Source organism: Oxyura jamaicensis, chromosome 1, assembly GCF_011077185.1.
Source record: "Oxyura jamaicensis isolate SHBP4307 breed ruddy duck chromosome 1, BPBGC_Ojam_1.0, whole genome shotgun sequence".
In the NCBI taxonomy this organism is placed as follows: Eukaryota; Metazoa; Chordata; class Aves; order Anseriformes; family Anatidae; genus Oxyura; species Oxyura jamaicensis.
In genome coordinates, this window is record NC_048893.1 from 160543826 (window position 1) to 160561030 (window position 17205).

At 34.2% G+C, this 17205-nt stretch overlaps 1 protein-coding gene across 18 annotated transcripts in view; it reads left to right on the forward strand.

Moving 5' to 3' along the window:
- The window catches only part of MYCBP2 (MYC binding protein 2), a 194981-nt gene that overhangs the window by 162289 nt on the left and 15487 nt on the right, over nucleotides 1-17205 (forward strand). For 16 of the 18 annotated variants that reach the window (XM_035320138.1, XM_035320190.1, XM_035320154.1 and 13 more), the window contains 14 exons: nucleotides 321-478; nucleotides 926-1125; nucleotides 1533-1682; nucleotides 3907-4067; nucleotides 4681-4837; nucleotides 5420-5644; nucleotides 6133-6198; nucleotides 8302-8541; nucleotides 8676-8774; nucleotides 9490-9570; nucleotides 10877-11143; nucleotides 14454-14737; nucleotides 15006-15102; nucleotides 16697-16816. In XM_035320138.1, coding sequence (XP_035176029.1) covers nucleotides 321-478; nucleotides 926-1125; nucleotides 1533-1682; nucleotides 3907-4067; nucleotides 4681-4837; nucleotides 5420-5644; nucleotides 6133-6198; nucleotides 8302-8541; nucleotides 8676-8774; nucleotides 9490-9570; nucleotides 10877-11143; nucleotides 14454-14737; nucleotides 15006-15102; nucleotides 16697-16816 — 2305 coding nt within the window. The remainder of the gene's footprint in view (nucleotides 1-320; nucleotides 479-925; nucleotides 1126-1532; nucleotides 1683-3906; nucleotides 4068-4680; nucleotides 4838-5419; nucleotides 5645-6132; nucleotides 6199-8301; nucleotides 8542-8675; nucleotides 8775-9489; nucleotides 9571-10876; nucleotides 11144-14453; nucleotides 14738-15005; nucleotides 15103-16696; nucleotides 16817-17205) is intronic. The other 2 variants (XM_035320146.1, XM_035320282.1) reach the window with 1 other exon arrangement.

Here is a 17205-nt window from a genome sequence, read left to right on the forward strand (position 1 = left end):
ACATTTATCAGGGCAATTTTGTCTGAAACTTTAATTCAGGCATGATCAGAATGTTTGCATTCTCTCCGAAAAATGCCTAAATTCTTAGAACTTAACCGTGTACATCATTATATTTTTTTAAACAACTCCTGCATGCTTTTTCATCATCCATAATTCTAATACGTTTCTTCTTTTTTTGGCTTTTAAAGGGTTTTTGTTACATAAAACATGCAGCAGCAGTCATTATCAAATGCATGTTTCTTTATTTAATATTTGTGCATAATTTAAGTATACTCTATATATGTACTAACGGATCTGTAACTTCACTGATGTCTTTGTAGTTTGGAAACCAGCCCAATAACAGATACAGACCTAGCAAAGCGTACAGTCTTTCAAAGATCATATTCAGTTGTTGCATCAGAATATGACAAACAGCACTCAATTTTGCCAGCACGTGTAAAGGCAATCCCTAGGAGACGAGTCAACAGTGGAGATGCAGGTAAGAGCAGTGAAAAAAAAAAGAAAGATAAGGCTTTGGTTTTACATTTCTTAGTGGAAACTGTAAACAAAAATAAATTTGTGTATATAGATGAATTTGTGTATATAGAAACTTTTATTTCTTTTTGTTAATAAATACTAGCTGTTTATTAGTCTGCCCAGAATTAGCTTCAGAAGAGCTCAGGAATTACTACAGTTCTGGAACTTGTGGTGCATATTCTGTGCTTGATTTAAAAGCTAAAGTGGCATTTTCTTGGGTTTAGTGTCTGCTTACTTTCTGCGTTGAAGCATCATTTTTACATGTTGCTTACTTAAATGCATTTTTTAGAAAAAAAAAAAAAAAGTATATCAGTTCTGAAATTGGTCTGCTGCTTTTATTTTTACTGTGGCTGTAAAATTAAAATGTACAAGCAATCTAATTTATGTATGTTTTTATGCTTTTGAATAGAAGTGGGCTCCTCTCTCCTGAGACATCCATCTCCTGAACTTTCTCGGTTAATCTCCGCCCACAGCTCTCTTTCCAAAGGAGAGAGAAATTTCCAGTGGCCAGTATTGGCATTTGTAATCCAGCATCATGATCTGGAAGGACTTGAAATAGCAATGAAACAAGCCTTACGGAAATCTGCTTGCCGAGTATTTGCTATGGAGGTATTAAAATACTGGTGGATCTTCTATGATTAAAATAAAGCATTTGTGAATTGTCTGTTGGTTTTATATATATATATGTATATACATAATTTTTATTATAGTTTTAAAACAGGAAATAATTCCTATTTTAAAAACATGTTTTAAATATTCACTTGTATTATCAACTCTAAAAGTTAGGAATACAAAAACGTTACCTGAAAACCTTCTTCTGTAGTATATTTCTTATCTAGAAATACATTTGTCATTTTAATACTGCTTTAGCTATAGAGCAGTGGCTACCTTGAAGACCAGTGTATTATTATTTAACTGTTCAAAACATCAGTGTATCTATCTGCTTACATAAATTGTTTTTACTCTAGGTTTGCTTAATCAATTGCTTAATCAATCCTGTGTGCATTTTATTTTAGGCTTTTAACTGGCTTCTTTGTAATGTCATTCAAACAACTTCTCTTCATGATATTTTATGGCATTTTGTGGCTTCCCTGACACCTTCACCTGTAGAACCTGAAGAGGAGGAGGATGAAGAAAATAAATCAAATAAGGAAAATGCAGAACAAGTATGTGAGGTTCATTCAGTATACCTTCCATAAAGAAAGTATCTCTGTTGATTTTTGCAATTAATTTAGAAATATTTTCAGTATATGTAAAAAGGAGCCTTAATCCTCTCTTGGTGAAGAAGAGCCTTAGTTATGGAATGAAAATTTTTAGTCTTAAATTGTACTTGAACTCTTTGATGGTCATTGATAAATAATTTTTTCCTCTAAAATTAGCAAATTTTGGGATTAGGAATTCTGGTCTTTGAATACATCAGTTTTATGAGTATTCTTAGAGAAAATTAAAACACACAAACACACAAGCACATTGCTAATCTAGTGGCAAAAAAAAAGGAAAAAAAGAGTTTGCTTTCTATTCTCTACTTTGACCCTCAGAAAGAAGAGAAAAAGAAAAATTATTTTTCAGAGGAGCTGTCTGCTGTGTCTTTCAATGTTCTAAGTAAAATCTATAGTTAGTTCTGAAAATCTGAAATTATACTATCTAACATACCACTATTCCAAAGAGTTAGTTCATACAAATACTTCTAGATTCATCTCAAATTGAAAATATATCATATTCACTATGAATAGTTCAAGAAAGCATTGAAAACAGTGCTAGAGTGAGGGAAATGTATTCCTACCAGTCTTTATGCTGGCCTCCGACATAAGACCTTTCACTATAAAAAAGGAATAAAGAAATACTCTTAGCTGTAGTTTGGATAATTAGTGACTGAAATATAAAGCAGATAAGAAAGGAATGATAAAATATGCCACTTCTGCTCTTGGTGCACATCTTTGGATACAATGAGGGGACTTAAAAAATTCCCCTTGGTCACTTGGCTAGGATGAATAATTTTATGGCCTACAGAACTGACAACAGTTTTCAGCAAATTCTAAATATACTACAGGTGGTGTATATTCAAATCATAACCTTCCTTCAGTACTGTGATCATGTGATAAAAATAAGTACTTAAATGTATGCACACAAGATAATAAATGCAAGGCAATTTGGTGCTTTTCCAGATCTGTAGTTTATTTCCTTATGTGAAATATTTTTACTTATTCTTCTAATATACTGGGAGAGGGTGAGAAATCCCAGTGTTGAATGTAGCAAAAATGGGAGGGGGAAATATAGAATCATAAATGGCTTAACATATAAGATATAGGTTTAGGGGCAGTGTCCTTAGTAAAGCAAAACAAATTGCAAGAACTAATAGGCTACAGAGGAGACAGGAGGGAGGAGGATCTTAACTGTGTAGATAGGATCTCTGTGGTTTACCTAGGTTTTGAGTTTTTTCTGAATAATTGATCATATTTAGGGTAGAGTTCAGTCTCATGCTTGCTGCTTTATACACTGAGTATACTTTACATTACACCCTCCAGGAAAATACATAGAAATATCTAGTTTGACTCTTGTCTAGGTAAGTAGGTATCTGAAATTCCTTTCAAGTAGGGTTGTAATATTTCTAGGCATTTGTATAAATGTACATAAGACAATTGAATGGGTTAAATAATAATTTTGAATCTGGCTCTGGATGTTAGTAGTTGATTGGGGTCATGCAGCTGGGCTCTGTGGTTCGAGCATGATGAAATTTTCTTTTAGAAAATAAGCAGTTTATAAGACAGAGGGAACAGTTTGTATCCTTCATGGATCAGTCTCTCCCCTGCCTTTTGAAACAGGATGTTCTTCTCTTTCTCTGCTACCCTGCCCAACAGCACTGTTAGCTGTTTCCCCATCTTTGTTGATCCTCTGCCACTGCTTTCTTACCCACTACCCAGTGGAAGTTTGCTCCCAATGCACAACTTTTGTTTTATTGACACAGCTAAAATAAGAATCATTGGTTCCACGGGTCTAATGAAATAAAGAAACTATATCCTTAGATTAATTAGTAAGCTTGCTGTGGCTGTTTTTTGCTGCCTGGAAATGTTATTAACAGCTAGAAGGTGTTAATTTCTCTAGGTTGTGTTGGTTGGTTGGTTGGTTCAAAGTTACTGCAATTTAATGTTTCATATCTTTAAATCATGATAAATGTCATGTGGTAGCATACTTCCCAAATTCCTTGTATGGTGTTCATGTATACATTGTTATTGTAAGAATTCTCTGAGAGGAACTGCTTTGAAGTTCACAGTTATTATGGAATTGATACAGTTACTCTCAAATATTATAAATGTATATATATTTGTTTATTTAACCTTTTTTTTGTGTGTGAAAGCCTGTTAACAAAACACAAATTGCTTTGAATCTTAGGAGAAAGACACAAGAGTGTGTGAACATCCTCTGTCAGATATAGTAATTGCTGGTGAAGCAGCTCACCCATTACCCCACACTTTTCATCGTCTGCTCCAGACAATCTCTGATCTTATGATGTCTCTACCCAGTGGTAGTGCATTACAGCAAATGGCCTTAAGGTATGCACAAAGTAAGAAAAGTATTAAAAGGCTGAAAGCATCTTTAACATTCTTTCTAGATGAAAAGGTTTTGCAGTATAGATTGGAAGTTTGAAACACATTTATATGATTTTATGAAAGTGAGCATGCGTTTCCTTACAGATGAAAAGATGCATGTAAAAGATGTATTCGTTTATATGTATAAATACTAGTATAAAAGCTATTCAGAGAAAAAATTTTTTGCTCTTAAATTCTCTACTGTATCAACTATTTTAAAAAGTATTTATTATTGAAGAATGTGGTAGTATGTGTGTATGTGCATGGTAGTGTAACATCATTTGCTCACAAATCTGTCTGCTGAGTAGTCTTCTTAAAAGGCTTGAAATTTTTCCTGTTTATTGGTCTTGAAGGTAAAAATTGAATAACAATGAAAATATTCCCTGTTAAAATTTTAAGTTTATTCCTGCTTTCCTTAAAATGTTAAATAGAAGCACTTACAATTCTGAAAAAAAAATAAAGTTAAAGGTTTATACAAAACATTTCAAGAAGCAAAAATGTAATTAATAGCTTTGCTGGTAGGTTGTGTCTTTTAATCAGTGTTCAAAGTATCAGAATTGGCTATATGTGTTTTTAGGTGTTGGAGTCTCAAATTCAAACAATCTGATCACCAGTTCCTGCACCAGAGCAATGTTTTCCATCATATCAACAATATTTTGTCTAAATCGGATGATGGAGATAGTGAAGAGAGTTTTAGTATCAGTATACAGTCAGGTTTTGAAATCATGAATCAGGTGAGTATTACACCTCTCTTTCAAAAGCAGAGATCAATTGTGAACAGTGTGTAGTTCCTATAACCCACTCTATATAAAATAAAAATGTATTTTATCACAATGTAATACTTCTTTGAAAGAATCCCTGTAGGGAATCGTGTTTCTGATACTCAGGTTTTCATATTTAGCTTTAGAGGTTCAAATACTGTCTCTTAGCCTCTATAGTCCATTTAGGTAATTCATTTAGTTCATTGAGTTAGTTCCATTTCTAAATGCTACATACTTCCAATTCTTACTTGCTCATATCTTTTTTTCTTGTATTGTTCTGAGGAGATTAATACTCCTAATGAATAGCTCTAAATTGTTTTCTTTATTAATATATTTACATATTTACTAATATATTTGTCTGGTAGCTATATTATTGTTTCCTTTGTTTCAAAGGCCTGAATAACTTGAACCAACAAGTGACAGACTTCTTCCTTTATTCAGAGAGGATAATTCTCGTAACAGGAATATGATTCCTGTATGGCTTTAGAAGTGTGAATAATGCCTGCATTTGAGCACAGTTTCAGATACTTTATATGTTCTCATTTGTTTTCACAGGAACTCTGTATAGTGGTTTGTCTAAAAGACCTAACAAGCATTGTTGACATTAAAACATCAAGCCGACCTGCCATGATTGGTAGTTTAACAGATGGGTCTACAGAAACGTTCTGGGAGTCAGGAGATGAAGACAAAAACAAAACTAAAAACATCACAATTAACTGTGTAAAAGGAATCAATGCACGTTATGTGTGTGTTCATGTAGACAATTCCAGAGATCTTGGGGTAAGAAAGAAATGAAATGAAAAATTGAATGAAATGGAAATGCGTAGACAAAGTTGTATATGTCCATCACTCAAGAAATACCATATTGTCTGTCCAGTTCAGTGTGTAATTCTAATTCAGAAGTTCATATTTTAAAATAAAGTTTCTGATTCCTTTAGCTTTGAAAACAGTATCTGATGAGAGTGTTTCATCTAAATTTGCAGTTTACGTGAACCTGAGACTGGGAAAATTAGTTCTCAGTAGCCATGTTCAATCTCACATGTACTTTTATATATATATATATAAGGTGACCTATATATAGATATATATATATATATATAAGGTGACCTATAACTGGGAATTCTCTGTCCTTAGTTTTGATCACTTTTAAATTTTATTTTCATAACAAAACAAATTGTCTCTTTTATGTACATACTGAGTTAATAGGGAAGAAATACCCCAAATGGTCTTCAGTTGAAATATGTTCTTCTTTTGCTTGTCTGTTGTAGAACAAAGTGACTTCAATGACCTTCTTAACTGGCAAGGCAGTAGAAGATCTCTGCAGAATAAAGCAGGTAAACATTTTAACATTGAAAAATTGCAGTCATGTTTTTGGCTGCATATGCATATGTTTTAGAGTAAGTATTTCCAATTTCTTATGGAAAATACATTGTTTTGAAAATATTGGGCTTCCTTTGAAAACACTATGTTATTAATAACAGCATTTGGTTTTCATATATACTGAGTATTGATCAAGCTTTACTCTTTTACTAGAACAGAACAGATTAATCTAAAATGTTCCTTAGATTTTTCATTACTACAGGTGAAAGGATAAGATATCACATAGAAAGGTTTTGAAACAGATGGTTTAGCTTGTGTTCTATAAGATCCAAAAAATGTTTGGTTTCTTTTATAGGTTAATATATCTAAACATACCTAAAATAATTGTATGGCATAGTATTATGTTATTAGATGCTTTGACGGCTAGCTGCTTAGCATTGTGCTGTTACTACCCTTCATCTGCTTCATGGTATCATTCTTCATTAGAGAAGGGCAATTTAGAACTGAGCAGAAGTAGGACACTGTGAAGAAAAAGAAAAAAATTATTTACTTTCAACATTATGACTTTTTTTAATATGTTACCTAATACACGTTCATAGCACACATTTTCTCTTGTTGTTTCTAGTTCTCAACTTTGTGTAGCTTTTGGACTTCGGTCCAGAGAATCAAGTTCAGAATAGTATTCAATCTTTGTAGTTCTGTTACTAAGCTAAATGATAAATGCATGCTTTTTACACAAACAACAGTGCTTTGTATTTCAACACTGATGTGGCCCAACAAATATATTTAAGGTTTTAAGTAGGCAGTTACTGTTTGGGGCTCAAAACTTCTATCATTTAGCTTATTGGCTATTAGTGGTAAGGTTCTTCAGGGAGAAGCATCTTAACTGTGTCACAGGTAACATCTGATAACACTGAAATTCTGTACAGTTAAACCAGATGAGGGAGAGAGAAATGGTTTCAATTTTCTCTACATTTTATCGTCAGAGAGCATTTATGGTAAAAATATAGCTCCAAAAGATGTTATGTTTCTGAAACGAGCAAAAACTTTGGTACAGTCAGCTCATACTAAACAGTGAACTGTGAGTGTGTCTGGATATACGTAGACATAAGCGTGTATGTGTGTATATGTAGTTTATATATTTCTCTGAGTCTTGTTAGTCTGATCCATATCTTTGTTTCTGTCTGCTGGAACACAGTGCCCGGGCATTTTTCCAGGGATGATTCACTTCCAGAAGAGAAGCAGGACTTAATTCAGCTTTGCTTCCTCCTTGTTAAACAGTCTTCTAGCATTTCTCCAACAGGCTTTTTATCTTAAAAAGCACCAACATACTGTACCCCAACTCATACATAGCCTCTATCTTGTGATATTAAATATAAAATCAGTCTTGTCTGCTGCAGCACAGTTTAATGCAGACACTGAGAACTAGGGGAGAAATGGGGGAGGAACAAATGCTAGTTTGATTATATAGAGTGTTTTGGCGCTGTGGAAGTGAGAGGATACTCAAGACCAACTGCAATTTAGGGCCACTGAGACTGCTTTGAGCATGATCCATTTTTATCTTCCAGTAGTGGCATCACGGTTTAAGTGATACAATTCATCTGTCTTTTTTTACAATTATTAAGTCCTTCTTCTCTTGAAAAGGATATCAATTAGTGACATCCACAAAGTTAATACTTCTTTTGCAGGGGTTTATGTGAATTGAGATAGAATAACTTAAGTACTGATAATTGTGCCTAATATTTTCAGGTAAATTATGGTGAATTTTTTTTTACAAGAAGTACTAAGCAAATGTCAATTCAAAATGGCTATTTTTTATGTGTGAACTGTTGCTTAGACAGTAAAAGTGACTGATAGCTCAATATTCTTAATAGGCTTTAAAGACAAAAATAATGGCTATATGCCATTTTACTTAAGTTTGAATTTTTTTAATCTGAATTCATCAAGTTGAATATTTTTATAATTAAACATGTTAGTAGTCTTACTACTCAGAATGAAAATTTTATAGTAAATGCTGTATTTGTTCCAGTGGTATGCAATGGGTTTGTTTTAGATGTAGGTGACTTTTTGTTTGATGTTGCAATGTCAGTTCCCATCTTTATATTCCTGTTTAATAGGTAGACTTGGATTCAAGACATATTGGCTGGGTAACAAGTGAACTTCCTGGGGGTGATAATCACATCATCAAAATTGAATTGAAAGGTCCAGAGAACACACTCAGAGTTCGACAAGTGAAAATTCTTGGATGGAAAGATGGTGAAAGCATTAAAATAGCAGGCCAGATTTCTGCAAGTGTAGCTCAGCAAAGAAACTGTGAATCTGAGACGCTGAGAGTATTCCGACTTATTACGTCCCAGGTGGGTTTTTGCTGATGTGTTAAACAGTGAAAGTTACTATAATTGGAGACTTTCAGTGCTTTATGTATTAAGGTAAAATGTCACAACTGCACAAGTTTATATTTGAGATAAGTTAATCAGAATCTTTCTTCTAGGTATTCGGAAAACTCATCTCCGGTGATGCTGAGCCAACCCCAGAACAAGAAGAAAAAGCACTATTGTCTTCCCCAGAAGGAGAAGAAAAAGTACACAATGTATTTATTTGTATTCTATCAATATTACTTCGCTGAAAAAAAATCCAGGATGGTTTTCCATACTTGTCATGTCTTATGCTCCATTATTTTTAAATCACAGCAAAAGTAACATGTCACAATTGCATATTTTTTCTTAAAATTACTTTTTTTTAATTAGCCAATTTTTATTGGGGTATATGTGCTTAATGAAAACATCATACTAGCAGTGACACAAATAATGCATACAATTTCGAAGGTACTTAACACCTGAAGTAATGGTCAACCTGAAAGCCCTTCTTGACCTCAAAAGGGAGGGGCTTTTTTGATGTTTGGAGAAAAAGTATTATAAAAAAAAAACTCACTAGTATTCTTTTATCTAGTATACTCTCGTGTCTTCCAGCAAGGAGTAATTTAAGAAGTGTGTATTGCCTGTTTGTTTCTTTTATTGCAAAATATGTAAAGTATATATAAAGTGAAAAGTATATTCTGTGCACCGCTCTACGAAGACTTGATGAGTGGTATTAAGTATGAAGAAGCTGAATCTCCAGTAACTATACTTCACTGGTTTTGCTTATTGATTATCTTATTTCATCCTCAAATTTTACTCCTAAAGAGGAAGAAAATTAACCATTATCAAATTTATTTTGCTTACACTTCTTACTTTTGTGTAATTGTTAGTAAGTTAGGAATTGGTTTTGGCACTCTTGATCTAATATTAAATATGCTTTTTACAAAGGCAACATCAGATGCGGACCTGAAAGAGCACATGGTAGGAATCATATTCAGCCGGAGCAAACTGACAAATTTGCAAAAGCAGGTTTGTTCACTCTCAAATGCTTTGAGGATTAAATATATGTGTTCTATAATAGTTACACTATTTTCCAGTAAATACAGAACCTCTTATTTGACATCTTCAACTTAATAAATTCATAGAATGGATGATGGTGATTATAGAAAACTTTTGTTTTCTATAATCCCATTTTGGGTTACGTTTTAACTGTGTGTATGCATTTTATATGAAAAATCTGCTGAAACTGACACTGAAAAAATAAATTTTAATAAGATAAAGAAATATATCCCGTTAGACTCAAATTGTTCTAGAAACAAGTTGTAAGTGGTACATAATTTGTTTCTGTTGATAATAGTAGTGTAATAATTTACACTCTCAAAGTTCACAGAGATGATGACAGGCTTTAGACTCTTAGTTCACACATTTTTCTCCTCCTATCTGTCAACAAAACATATTTATGTTTGATGAAATGTAAGCCTAAAAAAGTGTATATCAGTGTATAGATTCTTAAATTATTCTTTTCTGCAGTTAATGGAAGTTTAGGTTTGTGGTTTTACTTTTTTTCTCAATGTAAAGTAGTTATAGAGTGTGTTGTTTTCTTCGTTTAAATATTAAAGTGTTTTTTTTAATGCACCAATTAGCATATCTATTTGTTTTATTTTTATTACACCTATCATGAGACAAACAGTATAGTGAAAAATTTCACAGTAGTACAAGAAGAATTAGATTCTGTTTGAAGTTTAGTAGATTCTTCATGTCTTGTCTAACTTTTTTGGTCACCCATCCTTAGTAAGTTTTAAAACTCTTAAATATACTTTCTAACGTTCCATTGGTAAAATGAAAATACACTATCTAAAACCTCTTCAGTTTCCTCAATAATGAACTAAACAAGATAATAAAGCATTTAAATAAGGACTCTTCTTTTGCGGATGTTGATTAAATGTGTTTCTTTATACTGGTGGGTTTTGTTCTTTACTTGAATCCTACATTAAAAAAAGGCAGTGCAGGAAATTACAATAAAGAATCGTTCTTCCAATGAAATTTTTCTGAGTGAAGAATAGCAAATCCAGTATTAAATCAAAACCTTAATTTTGAATAATTTTATCTAGAACTTTATTCTAATTTTAAATTTAGATTTTATTCTTAATTTCAATTTGTTAATGTTGAGAAGTAATTTAAAGACAGGACAAATTTCACAGGCTTCTTGTTTTTGTCTTATATGTGAAGATAATTAAATTATAAGTGATCAGACTTGTTTTTAAGTTTAATTTTTTTAAGTTTTAAATTAAAAGTTTTTAAGAGTTAACTGTATATTTGGATTCTACTTGGCTAGGTATGTGCTCATATAGTCCAGGCCATACGAATGGAAGCGACGCGTGTGCGTGAGGAGTGGGAGCGTGCCATCTCTAGCAAAGAGAATGCCAACTCACAACCTAATGATGAAGATGCTTCTTCTGACGCATATTGCTTTGAGCTGCTGTCAATGGTGCTGGCATTGAGCGGTTCCAATGTAGGCCGGCAGTATCTGGCTCAGCAGCTGACTCTGCTCCAGGATCTCTTCTCTTTGTTACACACAGCCTCTCCTAGGGTGCAGAGACAGGTGAGTGCTAACTATTCATTGTCTATCTTGGTTTTGTGGAAAAAAAGTCTTTAAAATCCTGTAATCATGTACTTGATAATATTTTTTTGTGAAATACAAGTTTGGGTTTCCACTTTCAAAATGTTTTTCCAATCATATTCAGACTATTCCACATAAGGAATAATTGTAAATAGAGCATCTCAATGTAGTATTGCAGTCATGAGTAGAGGGCAAATAGAAATTTATGACCATTTGAAAGCAAATTACAGAGTCTCTCTTTGGAATTTAACTGACAATTTGTTAGTTTTCTGGGTTTTAAGTTTTTGAATGGGGTTAAAATGATCAAGTTCTGTTTGTTTGATATATATACACCAAACACCACCACAAGTTAACTGTATAAAGCTTTTAGCAATATTGAAGGCTAAAGTAATAAAATAAACTCACTTTTGAGGAAGTTTTTTATGCTTTGTTCCCAAAAGATGTAACTTTGAGATGTAGGAACACAAAATTGCTTTAGATAACATTTGTGTCATAATCAATCTAAATCAACAAACTATTCCGAAACACCTTTGAGTAAAAGCACTCTTCACTGTTCTTGTCCTTATTCTGAATGATTTTGTATTTGGCAAGATGAGCTGTGTCCTGATTTCAGTTAGGACAGTTATTTTTCCTCCTAGTAGCTGCTAGGGTGCTATGTTGTGGATTAGGATGAGAAGAGTGCTGATAACATGCCGATGTTTTAATTGCTGCAGAGCACTGCTTACACTAAGCCAAGGACTTCTCAGCTTCTCACTCTGTCATGCCAGCGGGCAGGCTGGGGGTGCAACAAGAGCTGGGAGGGGACAGACCCAGGACAGCTGACCCAAACTGGCCAAAGGGGTATTCCATACCATCTGACATCATGATGAACAATATATAGGGGTGGCTAGCCGGGGTGGGGGGCCGGCTGCTTGGGGATAGGCTGGGCATCAGTCAGCGGGTGGTGAGCAATTGCATTGTGCATCACTTGTTTGTACATATTATTATTATTATCATTATTATTTTCTATCTTAATAAACTGTCTTTATCTCTACTCACAGGCTTCACTTTCCCGTTTCTCTCCCCCATCCCAGAGAGGGAGGGGGGAGGGTGAGCGAACGGCTGTGTGGTGTTTAGCTGCCAGCCAGGTTAAACCACAACAAGCTGCTTTTTCAGACTGTATGTCAAAGGGACTTACGGTTTTCTCAGCAGGGATAGTTGCTGAAATTAAATGGGAAGTACAAAAGCAATTGGTTGTCTTGTGCGTCATAGAAGGGGTCTTTTACAAAAATACACAACCTTTGACTTGGAGTGATGTCAGGAAGGATTCTTCAATTAATCCAAACTTCAGAAATTCAGTGAATCTGACCTTTGCTGTAACCCAGTTGTTTGTGTTTTCAACAGATTCATCCATGTCCTGTTAAGTTATGTTACGTTTGTCAGGTATTTCCTTTCTGTTGCAATGACTTCTTTTAATGAAACTTCAGATTCTGTTGTTGGCACTGCCTTGCAACTGGCAGTGCTTAGATCTAGACCAGTTTATCTATTACATTCCAAAGAGAAACTTTATAAAGTTCATGTATTGCACCTGTCTGCTTTATAAGGAAGAGCATCATCTAGAATTATTACAAGTAATTGCAAGAACTAGAGATGCTCTTTTAAAATATCAGAGCTGTTATGTTTACATTTCTCAAATGTATTAAATCTAAAGCTGTCTCGCTTTTTGTTGCAAATAAGAATTCTGCATAAAAAGCGAATCGGTTTTACAGGCATGGAAGGAGATAGTGAGGTGACTGCTTATTTTTTAGTAAGATGTTATGGTACTTCATTGTGCTGAAAGGGCCTGAGAGCTATACAGTTACTCCCATTATATGTGCTGTGTATGCTCCAAATGTTAGTAAATATGTGCAGTAAATATGGAGAGGCTGTCATTAATTCTTACCTTTCTATTGTGTCTGCCCTCAGGGCATAGTGACAGCTAGTTTTAAAGACTAGGTTTAATGACTGTCTTGCTAAAACATAACAGATGAGCAGAAAAGGCTTGAAATGTCTGTCAAATGGGCAGGACATAAGAATCCACTGTGGTTTGGGTCATTTATATTTTGCATATCTTATGTCCATATAGCCTGTGCAGGTAAGATCACAGGTTTTTATTTAGCAGTTTCTCTTACTGTTCCAACATGAGTCCATAGCAACTTTATCTTACATTCAGGCTACGAGTAGTGTGGAAGTAGACAATTTCTTTCTACTTCTGGTATCCTCAGGTAGAGTTTTAATATTTCTGTTTATGAACTTGAGCATTGTCTGTGTGAGTATATTTGTATTCAGATGCACATAATATACCATAAACTTGTATACATGTAAAATACTTGCTTTAGTACAGTTAATGCACTAGCTAGCTGTCGTTAGCTGGTGTGTCTTCTCCATGTGGATTTTAGTTCATGTTTCAGGAGTTTCTTTGTATTATACTCTCTATGTTTCTCTTTTCAATTTTCTGAACTGCTTTAATATCATATCCCATCTGGAGGCAGATACTGCCTCACTTGGTATTGATTTATTACAGATGTGCAAAATAATGTTTTTTCTTAAAATGTAAAGTTTTTCAAGAGAACATTGAAAGCTTGAGAGATGAGATACAAAATGTAACTCTGTAAACTTTGGTATATCCTAATCTGTACAAAATTGTGCATGGCATATTCAGTTCCAACCCCAATATGAAGTTGAAGAATATCCTTTCAAGATGTGTTCTGTTAGATCCAGATCCGTTGGCAGAGATTTCCTTTTCAAAATAACAGTTAGAATATTATAAGGAAACTAAACGTGGTGTGGGGGCAGCAGCGCAGCGAGAGTACCATGGAAGGGTATCACAGTCTTCAGTACCTCAAGAAAAGTATTTTCTGTTTTCAAAAGTCTCAAGTGTCTCTAACTGTTCTACTACAGTTTATGACATTTAAAAACTATACAGGGTGGGTGTGTCAGTAATGTGCAAGCAAATTAAAGTTGTGCAAACATCTGCATAGCTGCTATCGTAACTACAGTACCAAGCATAGTTTTATTATTATATGAAGATTAAGTATTTTTGAGTGAGATTGGTTTTGGACTCTTAGGCTTTGCCTAGGCATGTTAAGAACAATTACTTAAAAATAAGATGGGAACCTTACAGAATTTCCTACAAGTGTGATTTAAGTACATAGAGAGAATGCATTCTGTCTTAGAGAAATAATTTGTGAAGGAGAAAATGGAGTTTATTTGATTTTGCTTGAAAACTCTGTCTGTCTTGGTAAGAGTTGTGGTGGTTTGATTTTTTTTCCAGGTAACATCATTACTAAGACGTGTTTTGCCTGAGGTAACCCCAAGTCGCCTGGCTAGTATCATAGGAGTGAAGTCTCTTCCACCAGCAGATATAAGTGATATAATTCACTCAACAGAAAAAGGAGATTGGAATAAACTGGGTATCTTAGATATGTTTTTGGGATGCATTGCCAAAGCTCTCACTGTACAGCTAAAAGCCAAAGGAACTACTATAACTGGGACAGCTGGCACTACTGCAGGCAAAGGAGTTACTACAGTCACACTTCCCATGATCTTCAATTCCAGGTTTGTTTAAAAATAAGTATGTGCTCTCAAGCTAAAAGCATAAAAGAAATGCATATTTTGAAGTCAGTTGATGTCTTTTATATTCTTCGTTTAATAAATGGGAAAAATGTATAACACTGACAGTATAGGTCAAGTTATTAGTGAGTCTGATTAAAAACAAACAAAAAGCTACCATATGCTGATCATGTTCACTATTTATTTGAGGTAGATTTTGACGAATATAACTAATTACTTGATGTTTTTCATTATTACAATATGTTCTTTGTAGCTATATTCGGCGAGGTGAAAGCCATTGGTGGATGAAGGGTTCAACACCTACACAGATTTCAGAGATCATTATTAAGCTGATTAAAGACATGGCAGCAGTAAGTATCTATCCTTTAAATGTGTGGGGGATATTAAAATATTTTTTTTGATAACCAATAATACATTTTTTTTCGGTAATTTCCATTAGAGTTAATATTGTTAATATTAATTAATATTAAAATTAACATTGAGCTTTTAAATGTGAGTTGGTCTCAAGAAGAAAAAAGTAGAATCTTTTGGGTAGAGTCTAAGCTAGAAGCAGTAGGACTTGAGTTCTAATTCAGCATAGTGTATTCAGCAGAGTAAATGGCACGGTTAATGTGATGATAGCTGTATGTGTAGGTAGGTCCATGTTTTTCTCAGGTACCCCACTCCATCGTATAGGATGCAACATACATTGCGAATGAATTGTCAGGGGGAGCTGATTTGTTCAGGACTTTTTTTTAAGGGTTGTTGCTGATACTGTAGCTGCTGTTGGTAGGTTGTTTTGGATAAGTGGGAAAACGTCAGGAAAATAGTGGATTCTCTTGTGAAGCATTTTGAAATGATATTGGTCAAGTCTTTTGAAGCAAACTCTGTGGTCCTTGTTTATGGGATTCTGGCTCCACATCCTGTCTAAATGCTGGATGTTCCCAGCTTCAACTTAAGCTAATGAACACTTTGAGTATCCAAAATATACTTCATACATATACTGCAGGGGGAAGAGTAAGTTCATCCTGCATCATCTCAAACTTGAAACTTCTGAAGTGGTTTATAGGATTGGTCTCCAATCTCTTAAACTAAGTCTGTTTGCTGTGACGACCCTTCCCAGCCTGTGTGTCACCCATACTTAATGATGTAAGAAAGTTGTGTGCTGGCTCCACTACCACTCCTGGTTTCCATAGAGGGAGAACTACAGTACACAAAATGTTTGAGAGCTGTGGTGCAGACTCTCAGTCTCATTTTATGTTTGAAGTTGCCATGGTCCTTAGCACACAGGAAGTTTGTAAGATGAAGATTTATGAAATGCTTGGCACTGTTAGGACTAGTATGACAGGAAGTTCCATGAACACATGATTGAGTTCAAAGAAGGGTTTGAGTACTGTGCTTTTAACAGCTGTGAAGTCCAGCCACTAAACTGAGAAAACAAAATACTAGATTGCTATTTATTTGTTCAAAATTGACCTGTAGGAAAGCAAATATATAATCAAAGTGATCATAATATGTATATTTTAAAAGAGTTAAATCAGTGTCACAGAGATATAAGCAATGTTAATTCAGTGATTGATGCCCTATGCCTGTTGTCACTGTTCAAGAAGCACTTGGATAATGCCCTAAATAATATGCTTTAACTTTTGGGTAGCCCTGAAGTTGTCAGGCATTTGATCTAGATGATCTTGGAAAATCCCTTCCATCTGAATAATGCTGTTCTGTTCTTTTCTATCCTAGATTCTACCTCAGTCAGTCACCTGACTATTTGAGGATTCATTTTACCAGATTTGTTGGATTTGAAAACATGATTTGTCAGTCATCCCTGACTTACTCTTTTTCTATTTGAAGCTGAAATCCTAACTTAACATTGCTTGTAGCAATTCAATTTTAGTTGTTTTAAATATTAATAAAAAAACGTAATAAATTCTTTGAGACATTTACATATAGTTCCTTCTTTAACAGGGTCATCTGTCAGAAGCTTGGTCCCGTGTGACAAAAAATGCTATTGCTGAAACCATCATAGCTCTGACCAAAATGGAAGAAGAATACCGATCACCAGTGAGGTGCATTGCAACAACCAGAGTAAGAATTTTACTGTATTTGACATTAGTTCATTGCAAACATGCAGTAGGAAGAGCCTTCCTGTTCTTCAGCAAATATTTCCCTTGTGGGTTTTCTCAGGAAATAATGTATACAGCATACAGCTTACATTGTCTGAATTTAGCTCTGTGCATAATGTTAGGTTATTACTTAAATCAGTCACTGTTTTTCCTAATAAAAGTCTTGCTTTCTTCGTGTCATGGTAGATTGAGTTGTTTTATTTGTGGTAAAAACAGAATTTTGATTAAGTCTGCATCTTACATACCTCTAAAGAGAAGAATAAGTGTATATTCTTGAAGTAATTCTGCTTTAAGTTAGTGAAACTTGCCTTTAACTAAATTTATGTGATCTGCATGGAAAATTGCACAATA